At 42.8% G+C, this 15,394-nt stretch overlaps 1 protein-coding gene and 1 long non-coding RNA gene across 3 annotated transcripts in view; both read right to left on the bottom strand.

The window, feature by feature from the left end:
- Window positions 1-15,394, bottom strand: part of LOC310665215 — an 88,971-nt gene that overhangs the window by 15,228 nt on the left and 58,349 nt on the right. The gene's annotated exons all lie outside the window — the stretch shown is intronic.
- The window catches only part of ITGA4 (integrin subunit alpha 4), a 51,250-nt gene that overhangs the window by 15,228 nt on the left and 20,628 nt on the right, over window positions 1-15,394 (bottom strand). For both annotated transcript variants that reach the window (XM_083407179.1, XM_083407180.1), the window contains 7 exons: window positions 13,194-13,288; window positions 10,862-10,952; window positions 9,771-9,816; window positions 9,184-9,338; window positions 7,283-7,440; window positions 4,901-5,050; window positions 2,509-2,585 (listed from right to left, as the gene is read on the bottom strand). In XM_083407179.1, coding sequence (XP_083263305.1) covers window positions 2,509-2,585; window positions 4,901-5,050; window positions 7,283-7,440; window positions 9,184-9,338; window positions 9,771-9,816; window positions 10,862-10,952; window positions 13,194-13,288 — 772 coding nt within the window. The remainder of the gene's footprint in view (window positions 1-2,508; window positions 2,586-4,900; window positions 5,051-7,282; window positions 7,441-9,183; window positions 9,339-9,770; window positions 9,817-10,861; window positions 10,953-13,193; window positions 13,289-15,394) is intronic.

The raw sequence follows: 15,394 nt of genomic DNA, 5'->3' as shown, positions 1-15,394 counted from the left end.
GGAACTGCTATTTTCTCCTAGGAGAGTAAACCAACTCTTCCAAAATAAATCTGCTACACAAGACTACTTCAGGATGTTTAGGCCTGTGGGTTCAGAAAGCACCTGCCCTGTACAAAAATGGGATTTGATCACTTTTGCTGGTTCTCCCTGCCATCATATGGTTCTCCCTCCAGGACACCTTAGCTGTCTGTTGCCCACACATTTAGCCCCGTTCTCCAATGTCATGTCCTTTTCAACAGCTGCGTGTCACTGCAGTGTTGTCTGTCAAGAAAGCCCAACTGATCAGCTCCTTACCACACGTAGGGGCTTTCACACAATCAGGACACCTGGCCAGGCAGTTGTCCCTTGGACATGAACAGCTAACACCTGGGCAGGGCTTATGTCATTTTGCCAAGTGGTGACAAAGAAATTGCCACAGAATTTTACACAAAGAAGGACCAAAGAGATCTGATGAAGCCCGCTGGACCTGGCACCATCTCTCACCCTGACCTATCTCACAGGGCTGTTGGGGCATAAAGTTTGCTTCAGTGGATGGGTAGACAACCCTACATGCCATTTTTAGCTCCTTGGAAGGAAGAATGGCAGGATAAAAATGGCCAGCTCTCCTAAGGTAATGTCTTCTTGAGGGACCTTGGTCATCTGCATCTTCCTACCAAAGGGGAAGCACTATTCTATCACATACAAATGTGTAGCAAAATAGAAATCTTTATGGACACTGTTGTCCTATGACTTGGTGGTGGGCATTTTACTATTCCCTGTCTGATCAAGGGGGTGTGGGGCATGATTGTCCTTACCACTTGGCAAGCCTAGATGACCTAGCAAGTGCTTTTACACACACAGACAAAACATCTCTATTGTAGCTTTTGTGCTGATTGTAATTGCTCTGTCTCATATTGTTAGCAATGACTGCCTTATTTGCTTCCTCTTTGCGTTTCCACTTTAAAAAAGAAAATAAAAGCACATGGCTAGGTGTGTCTGTGCTTAATGCTGTTTTTATGGCCGCCTTATGCTGCACACAAGCTCTCATCTTATAAACTCCAAGTCAAGGTTAATATATAGACTCCTGCACGTGAGTGAGCACGTCTAGCTTGCATTCCTCCTGGTGTTCTCTAATCACGTTAACAAGCAAAAAAAATATTCCTAAGAGGATTTAAAAAGTAAACTTCAATTTGACATTAAAGTTTAATTAAGACTTGCAAAAGAGCTGCCTTGAAATAGACATTTATCAAATATATTGGCTCGAGACCAACACATTAGTCAATGAACACCTTGGGGAGACAAGCTGGTACTTCGGCAGGCAGCAAAAGGTAGAAGCTCTGCGTAAGAAGCTAAGTTTCAAATTAAGGAGAAACACACAACTGTTAACATTCCAGTGGCTGGATCTTGGGGTTGCAGTATGCTTCCAAGTTAAATAATGGGGTGTTCTTCCCTTTCCTATTGTGTGTGATGCTGCATTTTGTTTCACTGCCAGTGTGCCACCAAAGCTGGAAAGGGGAGCCGGGACAAAAAAAGATGGCCAGTGTGGAGTATGATATTTGCACATATAATAAAATCTGAGTGCACATCTGAGAATGTGAGAAAGCTAAACTAGATTTTTCACTAGCAATCATAGTGTGTGTGTGTGTATATATCACACTAAGCAGTGCAGGAGCCCATTTTTATGGAGATATGTCAATGTCCATAAAAGTTCTCATCCGTACAAATGTACAGAACACTGCAACACAAATTGCTGAAAAAGGGTTCTTCAGGATGTGGCATATTGTGAAATGCAAAGAGAAGTACCGTATTTTTCACTCTATAGGACGCACTTTTTCCCCTTCAAAAATTGAGGGGAAATATGTGTGCGTCTTATGGAGCGAATGCAGGCTCCTTGGCTTCAGCGATAGCAACGCGAAGCCTCCAAAGCGCAGAGGGAGAGCTCCCCCGCACTCCGGAGGCTTCGCGTTGCTTTCGCTGAAGCTGCCTGAAGCCCCCGGAGCACAGAGGGAACTCCTGCTGCACTCCAGAGGCTTCAGGCAGCTATCCGCAGGCCTTCGGAGCGCAGCAGGAGTTCTTACGGATAGCCGCCTGAAGCCCCCGGAGCGCAGCGCGACCTCCCACTGCACTCCTGGGGCTTTAGGCAGCTATCCACAAGCCTTCAGAGTGCAGCAGGAGTTCCCGTTGCGCTCTGAAGGCTTGCGGATAGCCGCCTGAAGCCTGGAGAGCTGGAGAGGCGCTGCACAGTTTCCCCTCTCTAAGCAGTGCCCCTTTAGCAAAGCGGGAGGAGAAATGGAAGGGGCTCTGTTTCTCCTACCACTTCACTGAAGGGGCGCTGCGCAGAGAGGGGGAGAATTTTTTTTTCCCCCCTGTTCTCCCCCTCCTATGGTCCGGTGCATTCTATAGAGTGAAAAATATGGTATATATACCACTTTGAGCTCCTTGGAAGTAAGGTGCGACATAAGTGTAATAATTAAATAAATGAAGCTTTCCCCCCCTTTTTTTACAGCATAGAAATCACTAGTTACTTACCTTGGGAATGCAAGTTTTCCAGAAACTTGCAAGTTAGCAGAGCAATTTTCTTGAGAGCAAAATCTTGCAAACATAAACTATAAAGAGGAAAACAACAATTATTTAGGGTCAAATACAATACCATATACATACATACAGTGGTGCCTCGCAAGACGAAATTAATTCGTTCTGCGAGTCTCTTCGTCTAGCGGTTTTTTCGTCTTGCGAAGCAACCCTATTAGCGTCTTAGCGGATTAGCGCTATTAGCGGTTTAGCGGCTATTAGCGGCTATTAAAGGCTTAAGGGATTAGCGGATTAGCCGCTAAAAGGCTATTAGCGGTTTAGCGGCTTAGAAAAAGGGGGTGGGGAGCGGGAAAAAATCTCAAGACTCGCAAGACTTTTTCGTCTTGCAAAGCAAGCCCATAGGGAAATTCGTCCTGCGAAGCGCATCGATAAACGGAAAACCCTTTCGTCTAGCAGGTTTTCCGTCTTGCGAGGCATTCGTCTTGCGGGGTACCACTGTATTCAGAAGTAAATCCCTTTTCACCTTGAAACTCAGACTGTTAATTTAAAACAGTATTTTAGTGGCAGGTCCTCACTCCTTTCTCTCATTCTTTACACTCAGGTCTAGTACCTTCCACTGTCAACAACAACAAAGCATGGGACCCAAAAGGAAACAGCTCTTTCTAAGCAAGCCCTCAACAGATACCTCTGGGAGGCTCCTAACACAACATCAGCCTACACAACATACACATGGTATTACTGACCATAAAAAGAGACTGCAAAAGGACCATCTAGCCCCATCTTCTGTTTTCACCATGGTCACTATAAGCAGGACCCAAATGCTACAACAATCTCCCCACTTGTGATTCCCACTGAATAATACACTGTCAGTGGACTGATGTAGTGCAGGCATTTTTTTATTTGATGTTTTTTTTTCAGACTGGCTTGATGCTAACTAAGATGCTTCATGAGGTGTGGAAACAAATCCGTTTGACCTTTTATCACAACGGTATTTGCCGAGGGAAACATTTATTAATTTTTAGGGGTTTATTAGGCTCTTAAACACTGCATTGGAGCACTTAAAATTAGATAAGGGAATGAACATATTTGCCCGGATCGGGAAAACAATGCCAGTAACAGAAGGCAGTGCACACACACATGCACACACACGTACACACACTTATGAATTAACTGCTATTCAAAGTTTCGTACAGAGCAAGGGGAATAGTTTATTCCAGGGGTCAGCAAACTACGGTCCCTGGGCCGGATCAGGCCCAGCAGGCTTCTAAATCTGGCCTGGCCATTTAAGAACCTGCCGTGAAGCCGAGACTCCCAGCAAAGGCGGTGGGAGGAAGAGGCTGAGCAGCGGCGGCTCTGCCTTTCAAACGCCATGCCTGGTTTACCTCAGGATGGGGTGGGGACGTCTCTGCCAATCAAATGCTGTGCTGAGGTAAACCAGGTGTGGCGTTTGATTGGCAGAGACATCCCCGTGCTGCACTGAGGTAAACCAGGCGCAGCATTTGATTGGCAGAGCTGCTGCCGCTTGGCCTCTTCCTCCCCCTGCCGCCCTGGTGCTCCTGTGGCTGCTCCCGCTCTGTGTCCCCATGAGTGAGGCAGCAGCTGCGTTCCTGGAGGAGGACAGCTGGCCTGGGCTAGGGCTCAGGTGGAGGATGGTGAGGCTGGCGGCGAAGTGGCCCAGGCAGTGGCCTTCACCTCCAGGGAGCAGGAGGACGAAAGGGCAGAAACAGCCACATGGGGTGGCAGCTGCAGGTAAGGCACCAGCTTGTCCTTCCCATCCAGCCCCCAACAGTGTCTGAGGGACAGTGAACCAGCCCCCTGGGGGCCATAGTTTGCTGACCCCTGGTTTACTCTCATGGGTCTGTATCCATAGGACTGGCTTCACAAGTAATATTTCTGAAGCCATTCTCTCTAGCCTAAAAATGTGTCTCAAACTGACTGTAATTGATTTGTATGAAGGATGCTACGATTTAAAAACAAAGACACTGAATGTACCTTTGCAAAATATTTCGATAAAAACATTTTAAAAAAACGAAGATGGCAATCCTAAAAGTAGCATTTATAAGATGAACACACAGAGCAAGGTGCTTAAATCTGGACCATTCAATTATTTAATAAATTCATGCTCCACATCTCCAATTCTCAGGAGTTGCTACAATGGCCCCAAAAATACACAAATACAAAACATAAACATGGGGGGGGGGAGAAACATACACACAAATGCAATTGGAAACTTATTTTGCAATTCAACTGTTTTACTTATTTTAAGTTGTCCAGAAAACTTTACGTTACAGAGAGGCATATAAATGTTGGAGGAAAAACAAATAGCAATAAGTATGCAAAAAAACCCGTTTCAGGTGCAAACATGCTACTTTCGCAAATGCAAACATACCTTGCTGCGTATGACATCATCCTCAGTCCGTTGTTGAAGAACTGGCTGGAGTGGTGGGAGTTCATCTGAACTTTGATTCTTTAGAACATTCTCTCCGAGGTGGTAGGTGGCTTCAACATGTATAGGAGTCAAGATATCCCTCACATTTTTCTACGGAAATTGGAAACCTAATGAGTTAACAACATAAAAACACACACGTGTGCATGTAAAGAAAACCCCGCCTACCTTAGATCACTACATGAACAGAAATAGCAGAATTTCTAAGTATGTGAACGGCCACATGGTCAACATGCAATGATCCAGTAGCAGCCAGTACGGTGGGGTGGAGTCATCCTATCAGCATTGCCATTGCTCATTGTACCTGGACAGAGCAGGGCAGCAGTGAGGTCATGTCTGCAGGGAGCGAATAGCAGGGCTGCGTGGACTGGCTACACTAGTGGGTCCATGCAGACCTGACTGCATTGTCACCCCTGCTCTGCCCCAGTGCCGTCCAGGGAATCTGGAGTGACACCAGTGTCAAGAGGGTGGCTTTGCATCACCACGTTGCTGCCCACTGCTGGATGAATGCCACAAGATCATCCTACCTGCCGAATCAAAGCTGCTTCCTTTTTCTCTCTTTCTAAAATCTTACATGTTGGAACTTCATTTGTTTTTCATTTGTTTCTTGAAAAACAAGTTACCTTGTATTTTATTTTGAGCTACATTCTAAAGCTTGTTACAGTGCAACCTTGGGTTGCAAACATGATCCATGCGGGAGGCACGTTCGCAACCCACAGCGCCGCGTCTGCGCACATGTGGGTCACGATCCGGCACTTCTGCACATGCGTGAGCGCCGAAACCCAGAAGCAACCCATTCCGGTACTTTTGGGTTCGGCGCGGTGCGCAATCCGAAAACACATAACCTGAAGTGTCTGTAACCCGAGGTACCACTGTATATTTCCTAAATCAGGCATAGGCAAACTCAGCCCTCCAGATGTTTTGAGACTACAATTCCCATCATCCCTGATCACTGGTCCTGTTAGCTAGGGATGATGGGAGTTGTAGTCCCAAAACATCTGGAGGGCCGAGTTTGCCTATGCCTGGCTTAAATTATAGTAAACAAGGTGCAGCCAAAGCAAACTCAAAGGTGCTTCCAATGTTGCATTTCTTCATAACATTCTAATGATGCATTTAGAGAAGTTTCATTGGTCTGTGACTACAATGAACATACCATTCATTCATTCATTCATTCATTCATTCATAGAAGTGGCCAGGAAACAGCTACAAAGCTGGACCAGAGGTGTGGATCCTTTAAAGGCCTGGCGACCACATTCCACTTTGGCTAATCCTCCAAAGTGGGGCCACATATTGGCAGTCACGAAAAGGATGAGTAGGACTACACTCACACATAGTTGATGTAACCTTTTCTCTTTTCTGCTTAAGGCTGCAAAAAAATTTGCTTATTAGGGTGCAAGTTCCATGGAACTTTCTTCTGAGGATGGTGCTGCATGCTCAAGGTATCATAGCCAGGGTCCTCCAGGAAAAAGACCTCTGCTTAAAATCCCAGCACTGAACTGGAATAAGTAAATTGGGATTGAGTCTACTCTGTTTCTCTTGTATGTCTTTGTAAGATATACAAATTTTAATGCCAGACCACACTGTGTAGTAAGGCTCTCGATCAAAGTTCAGTTCCCAAGCAAGCTACTTTGCTTGAAACACTGAACATTACAATAGCGAAGATGATTAAATTATTCCCCGGATGGGTGAGATAGGCAGGGACTGATTGCCTTCCACATGTCTCCTGCTCTTAATTCTTATCTACAAGAAAGCTTCCACCAATTCGTATGTTATCCAATTCATATAATTTTCCACAAGGGTTTCCCTACATCTGCTCCTCATTACTTTCCATTATGCCAATTAGCTATTAATTATTATTTTCTCAGATACTGAATATGCAAGGATTATGCTCGACAGACGCTGAGGATTTATTGAACTTGAATGACTTGACTTAAGTTCAAAGGTCACAGAAGGGGGAGACACTTTCAGTATTAATGTTTCAAAACAGGGAAGGACATTGCGTCAGAAGTAGGGATGACACAAGCATTTGTGCAAGACAGGTGGTTCAGAAGTTTAGAATCCCCTCTTGAAGATTTCCAAGTTGAGGGCCACCGTTACATCTTTTGATAGCCACCAGCTTGGATGGCTTTAAAAAGGAATTGGGCAAATTCATGAAGGATAAGGCTATCCATTTCAGAGAGGAGATGTTCTGCTCATGTCTTGCTCATCAAAGAAACAGAACAAGCCAGTTTTTGGCAGTCCTTCTCCCATCGTTGTTCAAATACAGGTGCAATTATTTTACTTCAACAATTCTATTTAGGAGAGAGAAAGAAACACACATGTTACCCTCATGAATGCTTGGTGAGTTGTGCAAGTAACGTTGTTGCTGTTGTAAATGCTGAGGCTTCCAGAAGTCGTTTCAGATGTGCCATTATAGGAAAAATAAAACCTTGCTGCGGTATCTGGCCTCCTGCTAACATCCAGGCTTAGATTATAAAGCAATACTGTAAAAAAGTGAGAGAGAGGGGTGAAAGGACAACATTAAGAGGAAGGGTTTGGAAAGTAACTTCAGAGGCTTTTCATATTTATTAAATTGATGGCGCATGCTTTAGAATGCCAGGCAGGCTTTCAAAAGTATCGTTTTCAAATCGTTCTAAAAAGTATTGCAGATTTTTCTTTCATACCTTCAGTACGTCAGCACTATCATTTGCACAGTAAAAATAATAATCAATTGTGCGTTCAGATGAATGAATTGATGGGGAAACCCCCAATTCTTTCTTTTGTATCACATATACTGCTCCCACCATCTTATTCTAGTGAATTTTCCTCCATATTATTGGTCTAGCCACTTAGCTGTTGCCTGGAGAGCTTCTGCTAGTCACTCCACTCTCTGTGATAATCAGGAATAGCTATGGTCTTCTCTCAACCTACAAGATGCCATCTTCTGCCTCTACAGTAAGCATCATAATGCTGGGTCCTCTCTCATTGGGCTTGAACCCAATCTGAGCCTTGGCAACCTTAGCTACACATTATACCCTGTGCTCTCAGCAACAGGGACTGGCTGATTATCAGAATAAAGCCATTCTGTTTTATTCTGATAAAGTCTACAGGAGGTGCGGGTCAATGTGGTGACCTCTAGATATTTGTGGAACTACAGTTCACATCACCTGCAGACAACATGGCCAATTGTCGGGGGAGGGGGAAGAAAGTTGGAGTCCAGCAACACCTGAAAGGCACCAGTTTGGCTACCCATAGTCTAAAGGGTTAATCCAGAAATCCATAGTCTCTTAATACCATGTAGTAAAACTTCTGAGAAGCATCTGTTTTGTTCCATGGTATACTAATTGCTAATGTACCAAATAATATGAACATTTACTTTGAAAATTAAACAGCTACTCAGGATAAGAGACTAATTAGGTAAATTTGATCCTATACACACACACACACATATGTATAATTTTATTCTATTTTCAATGTAGAAAATTACATTTGTTACTCAACAATTATATTCCAATTCAGCAAAACTAGTGACTTCCCACTCATCAATGTTTATAACCCAAATTACATACAATTGCATCATCATCATTATTGTTGTTGTTATTGTTATTATTATTGTTAATATTCTCCCAACAGAATATTAAAAACACGACAAAACATCAGACATTAAAAACTTCCCTAAACAGGGCTGCCTTCAGATGTCTTCTAAAAGTCAAATAGTTGTTTATTTCACTGACATCTGATGGGACGGCAATCCACAGGCCGGGTAAAATTATCTAATTTCATCCTCTCCGGCATGTTTCTTAATATATGCTGTTGTTTTCTTACACTTCAAACCCCACTGTGGTCTTCACATATGAAAAGCAACTTTTAATACAGACTAGAAATGGTTTCTAGTCTTCTTTAAAAGATTCTAAATTTGTATCTTTTATCAGTGCTGTCAATTTTTGCCACCTCTGCACATTCCAATATTTTTTATCAGCCGTTCTTGACCCTGTCTACTATTGAGCTATGCAGTACAGCTATTGTGCGATGCTTTCTCCTATCTGGAACACGTCATTCAGTGCCAAAAATAATAATGGAGACCAATTGGCTTCAATGTGATAGATTAGTAGGTAATTAAATTCCATTTAACCATCAGCAGTAAGCCATTTAAAAAAAGAAGAAGAAAGAGCAGAGCAATTGAGGCACATACACCATCAATAAAGTATGCTGAGAAATAATGATGCAGAATTTAGCTAATAGTTTACCTATGTAACCTGGAGCTGTTCGGCCATTATAGCTAAAGCAAAGTGTCAGGTGCACACACACAGCTGGCTGTCCATTTAGCACACAGTCCAGTTTAGTTCGATTTACTGAGGGAGGGTGTTTTAAGGATGCTTCAACAATGACGACTGCCCTTGTCCTGAAAAGCAAGAAGAATTCATAGTCACAATTTTGTAATTTTGTAATGTTTATAATTTCGTGCGTGCTGCTTTATCATTTCCACATCCCAAGTTTTGAGAAAACAAAACCTAACTTTAATTGACTTAGGAGCCAAGCCCGCGAGGGTAAAATATTGTTTGGCACAAGATTCAGAGATGTTCGCTGCTCAGATCATTTCTTAGAGATGTTGACACATTGTGCGATTCCAGTGTCCTACAAAACACCCATTCTGGAGTCACTTTCCAGAGCTTAATGACCAAGTTCAGAGCTTAATTGAGAGCTTTATGAGGTCAGCAGCACATGGCAAATTTATTTAATTGCATCTCATAATTCACCATTATGTCCAGTTGTCTCCAATTATGGTATGTGGTGTGTGTGTGTGTGTGTGTGTGTGTGTGTGTGTTGGACTCACCTCAGCAGCACAGCAGAGTCTGACAGGAAAGCACCAACTGCCACATCTGTAGGCGGAAAAAAGCACCCCACAGTTTGAAGATGATCATTAGTCACCAGAAAACTTTCTCTCATGCACAATCTCCTTATTGCTTATTCAACTCTGGACTGCATTAAATCACTCTTTGCACATTATTAATGAGAGGGGATATGAAGATACATTAAGCCAACATATATTATCGGAACTTCCTAAACAAAGTCTTTGAGATGGAGCTGCGTTGCTTTTATTCCTGGCATTAAAATAATTCCACAGTCATTGCATAACACTATATAGTTAAGTGGCTGCTCAATCTCCTTTATATCTCAAGCATTTTTGGAGACAGGGTGGGAAAGAATTTTAATAAAGAAAAAAATGAATTACATTTAAAAACTGAAAGGCTAACCTCCTTGTTCTTCTGTGTTTTCCCTTTCTGAAAACATTTTTTTTAAAAAAAAACCTGTTATGATAAGCAGCCTAGCCTGAGCATGGCTGCTCAGAAGTAAGTTCTGCCAAATTCAACAGGGCATGTTACTGAGCAAGAAGAACTCAGGGTAACGCTACTGGATTGCACCCCAGTACTTATTTCCCTGGGACTAAATCCCATTAAACAGAGTTCACTTCTGAGCGGAAATGTATAGGACTGAGCGGAGATGTATAATGGCCTTCTCATCTGATAAGTTGCTACCATCTTTAAACAAATTCAATGCTGTCAGCAGTGGGCAATGGGAGAGGAAATCATTCATAGGCACCGTCACTACCAATGCAGCATGAAACATCACAGAATATTCCCACAATTTTAGGGATAGTTGGGAACTGAAACTAATTCACTTTCAGGCATTCTGATTATTTTGTAACCTTCACTGGTTCTGTTGTTGTTTCGTTTTACTAATCTTTTATGGACTTTAATGTTTTGTGGGTTGTTGAGGGTTTTGGTGTCCCCCCCCCCCCAGTTTTGCTTTATTAATTTGCATCCTGCTTTCAAGGATGTTTTAAAAAAGGGTAGGTACGAAATACAGCAAAGCTTGTTCCTACTGCTTTAAAGAAACAAAAGCAAAGAAAAATGCTCAACTCACCTGAATACCCATTGTTGTCTACATCAATTCTCCCAGATATAGACTGACCAAACATTCGTAAACTGTTGCTGATCTGATGTCCTTGTATTCTCTAAAAAAAAAATAATAAAGAAAAAGACTGATATTTTTAGTACAGTGGTACCTCGGGTTAAGTACTTAATTCGTTCCGGAGGTCCATTCTTAACCTGAAACTGTTCTTGACCTGAAGCACCACTTTAGCTAATGGGGCCTCCTGCTGCTGCTGCACTGCCAGAGCATGATTTCTGTTCTCATCCTGAAGCAAAGTTCTTGACCTGAAGAACTATTTCTGGGTTAGCGGAGTCTGTAACCTGAAGCATATGTAACCTGAGGTACCACTGTATATCTAAGTACCATTAGTGACTACAGTTAACCAACAACGGAAAGTACAGTTGTACTTTGGGTTACAAACTTAATTTGTTCTGGAAGTCCGTTCTTAACCCAAGGTGTGCATTCCCTACATAGGCCTCCCACGGCCCTGGAAGCAAATTGTGTTCATATCCTGGGGCAAAGTTCACAACCCGGAACACCTACTTCCAGGTTTGTGGAGTTCATAACCCCAAGCATTCGTAAGCAGGACTGTTTGTAACGTGAGGTACCACTGTAAGTTAAATCAATTTTGCCAACAAATAAGGGATGGAGAACCAGTGGCCCTCTAGATGCTGTTCAAGTCTCAACATTCTATCATTCCTGGCAACATTCCTTACTGGCTGTGGCTGATGGGAGCTGGAGGGTTTGTATGTGCCTCACTGGGAATGGTGCTTCTCCCGTGGTTTAGTGCTAGCATTAGGCCTGACATGATGTGCTGCTTTCACTGGGGCTGCTGAACCAGGTAACATCTTGGGTTGGGTTGAATCTGCCTGCTGCTTAATCATAAAAATCTCTAAGCAGCTTAAATAAAAGATACATTAAAATGAATTGATAATAGCCAGAATTTAAAAACATGTTGACCTAATACACACACATACACACAAACACACACACACACACACACACATATATACACACATACATATATATATATATATACATACATAAATATATTATATATATAATATATATATATATATATATATATATATATATATATATATATATATACACACACACAGTTGTACCTTGGATCCCAAACGCCTTGGTACTCAGACGTTTTGGCATCCAAACGCCGCAAATCCAGAAGTGAGTGTTCCAGTTTGAGAAAGCTCTTTGGAACCCAAACGTCCGATAGGGCTTCCGCGGCTTCCGATTGGTTGCAGGAGCTTCCTGCAGCCAATCAGAAGTCGCGCTTTGGCTACTGAACGTTTTGGAAGTCGAACAGGCTTCCGGAACAGATTCCGTTCGACTTCCAAGGTACGACTGTATATATATAAATGAAATTGACTGTTTAAAATGTATGTTATAAAACTAATTAAGAAATGTTCCAAGACGCTGAGGCAACCTGAGGCCTCCGGTGACAAAGATGGATCCAAAAGCATCCCCAGAGTGCACACCTGGTCCTTCAGAAGGAGTGTAAGCACATTCAGTTTAGGCAATTAACCAATTTCTCAGACATGGGAACCACTCACTCAAAGTTCTATTACTGTCCCAGATACTGCCAGTCCAGACTCATACAATTTGCTTTCTGTCTTTTCGCTACACAATCTACCGAGTTGTGGAGGAAGATTGAAGCAACAGCAGCCTCTAACTTCCTAACAAATGCTTTCTAACAAATGAGTGGCGGCAGCTATAGTGAGTTATTTCCTTTCTCCCCATCTCTTCCCTCCTCTAGTGACTTCCCATTCCCACCCCATCTGTTTCTCATTTCATATTCCAGTGGCCTCTTGTGTTGCTGGCAAAAGCATTGCCTCAAAAATTGCAAGCCTTCTAGGCAGAGACAGTGCCACTTCTATGTTCCTACTCACTACGACGACAGCATCTCTGCTAAAACAGTCATAAATGTAAAGGTAAAGGGACCCCTGACCATTAGGTCCAGTCGTGACCGACTCTGGGGTTGCGGCGCTCATCTCACTTTATGGCCGAGGGAGCTTCCGGGTCATGTGGCCAGCATGACTAAACCGCTTCTGGCGAACCAGAGCAGTGCATGGAAATGCCATTTACCTTCCCACTGGAGTGGTACCTATTTATCTACTTGCACTCTGATGTGCTTTCAAACTGCTAGGTTGGCAGGAGCAGGGACTGAGCAACAGGAGCTCACCCCGCCGTAGGGATTCGAACCGCCCATCTTCTGATCGGCAAGTCCTAGGCTCTGTGGTTTAACCCACAGTGCTACCCGCATCCCTTAAAACAGTCATAGTAGTGGCTAAAACAGACCTACCTGTGAGAAGGTTGGTGATATCCCATCTTTCCTGCCATTATATATGTAAATTGCGCCCTCCAAATCGTTTTCCTGTGGAGCCCCAATGGCTACATCTGTTAAAATAGATGTGATATACATCAATGCAACGTTATGAAGAAGCATTAGCATATTAGCTACACACTCATTTTAATAACGTTTACTCCAATGCATGGTTTGTTTGGGTTTCTTGACAGGAAAGTAAAGATTTGCTTGCACCAAGTGGAAAGATGGAAATATCTCATCACTATTAGCTGTTCACAGAACAGTGGCATAAATTAGTGCAAGGATAGTTGCTTGACAGGGTGGGAGTGAGGGAAAGCAACATTGGACAAAGGGAAAGAAGCTCCAGGGTGATGGAGGAAGCACATAGAATGCTCCGGTTTCTGTTTGTCTTGCTTTGTCTTGCCATCATCTCCCTGTAGTTTCGTGTAAGGACAGGATTTCAGGACACACTTCTCATTTGCTCTGTTTCTCTCTAAGAAGCACAGCTTTGCTTTCACAATTTGATCTAATTGGTCTGTAATGAAGGGAAAGTGATGAAGAGAGCAGCTCCCTCTCTTGCAAACATTACATTTCTATTCAGGATACATTCTTAGTCTTATATCAGTTGTAAATGCAGCTGGAGATTACAACACACACACACACACAAACCATTTGCAATAGATCTTCACAGTCTCATAACTGAACTTGCTAGAGCTATCTTTGTATAAAGGATTCGCAGGAGCCATGCCTACACACACACCCCATAGCATCACCAGCTCAGCTACGCTCCTCATGACCTCTGGACGAGGTCAGCATGTTGCTTTCTCTTTGGCCGTGCAATCTTCAAAAACGGAACGCCACAGCCATTTCTTGCTTAGACTTCTGCAAGTCATTTGTGGTCAAAGCCACTGTGGTTTTCTGTAGAATGTAATTCTATTTCTTTACCCACAACCCCCCAAAATTGTGTTTTTTTAGTTTAATGCTGCAACCTGTCCCAAGTCTCCAGGTTAGAACAGGATAACTAGCAACTTAGACATTGTTATCTTCAGTCAGACAAAAACTTACTTTTGCCTTCAACTTTCTCATTCCCCCTTCCTTGATAAAAATCTGTGCCTATGCTCCCTGCCATCTTCAAGTACAATGTTTCACATTAAAAGCTTTCCACTTATCTAGTTAGAGCCCAATTCAAATATTGCCTAAAGGTTACTGCAGCTTCTGAAAAATCCTTTTTTACATGTTTGGCTCTTGAAATCACATGGTATAGCATGGGAGGGCCAATCGTACAGGTCTTCAGAATTGTGCATCTACTTATCAAGTTGCCACATGGACCAAATGGACAAGAGACAAATGCATGCTGCAAATTGAAACCCCTGCCCTCCACCTCTAAGTGGTGCCTGGTGAAAGGGGTCAGTTTGCACAGGACAGGCGCACACCTCCAACAGCCTGTGCAGATCAAGTGATGTCCACTATAGATCACTGCTCATAAGCCCAACTTTGCAGTGCATATACGTATATCACATGTACAAGTCCTTCCCTTCCTAGTCTGAGTTTGACAGTGCTGGCCATGAACTGAAATGTATCTTATTGGTGTCTATGTCAGTGATAATCAGCAAACAGGGCTGCAAACACTGCATTCTCACAGGAACGTTAAGAAGCTGATTTATGTTAAGAAGAGTCAGACGGTTGGTCTGCCTAGCTTATGTTGCTGGTGACAGCTCTCCAGAATTTCCAACAGCAGTCTCTCTGTGCCCTATCTGAATATGCTGGGCACTGAATCTAGGACCTTCTGCATGCAAAGCTCTATCACTGAGCTACAGTTTCTCATTCTCTCTAAACCCCCATCCCCAAATAATTTGCTACTGCCTTCATGGTTCCCTTCCACCATACAAACCAAACAGACACCATCTCATGCCTATGGATGATGGTTTTTGGATTTCTTTCCAGTACATATTGCAGTTAACATCCCAAAGTTTCTAAGTTTACTCATGTTTCCCACGGGTATCTTTAAATATTAAGGATTACTGTATATTATTAAAAAAATTCACTGGGTTTTGGGCATGTTCCTTAACATATAGTTCATTTTTTTCTGCTTCCATTATTTCAATAAAATCTGAAAGTGGGGAACCTAAAATATTAAAAGTAACACATGTGCATAGTTTGTCATTCCTCTTTAAAAAGCCTGCAAGAGGTGATGAAAG

This window comes from Podarcis tiliguerta, assembly GCF_965153285.1.
Source record: "Podarcis tiliguerta genome assembly, chromosome: 1".
NCBI classification, from domain to species: Eukaryota; Metazoa; Chordata; class Lepidosauria; order Squamata; family Lacertidae; genus Podarcis; species Podarcis tiliguerta.
Note: the sequence above shows the minus strand (reverse complement) of the source record. Positions and strands in the feature narration are given on the sequence as shown.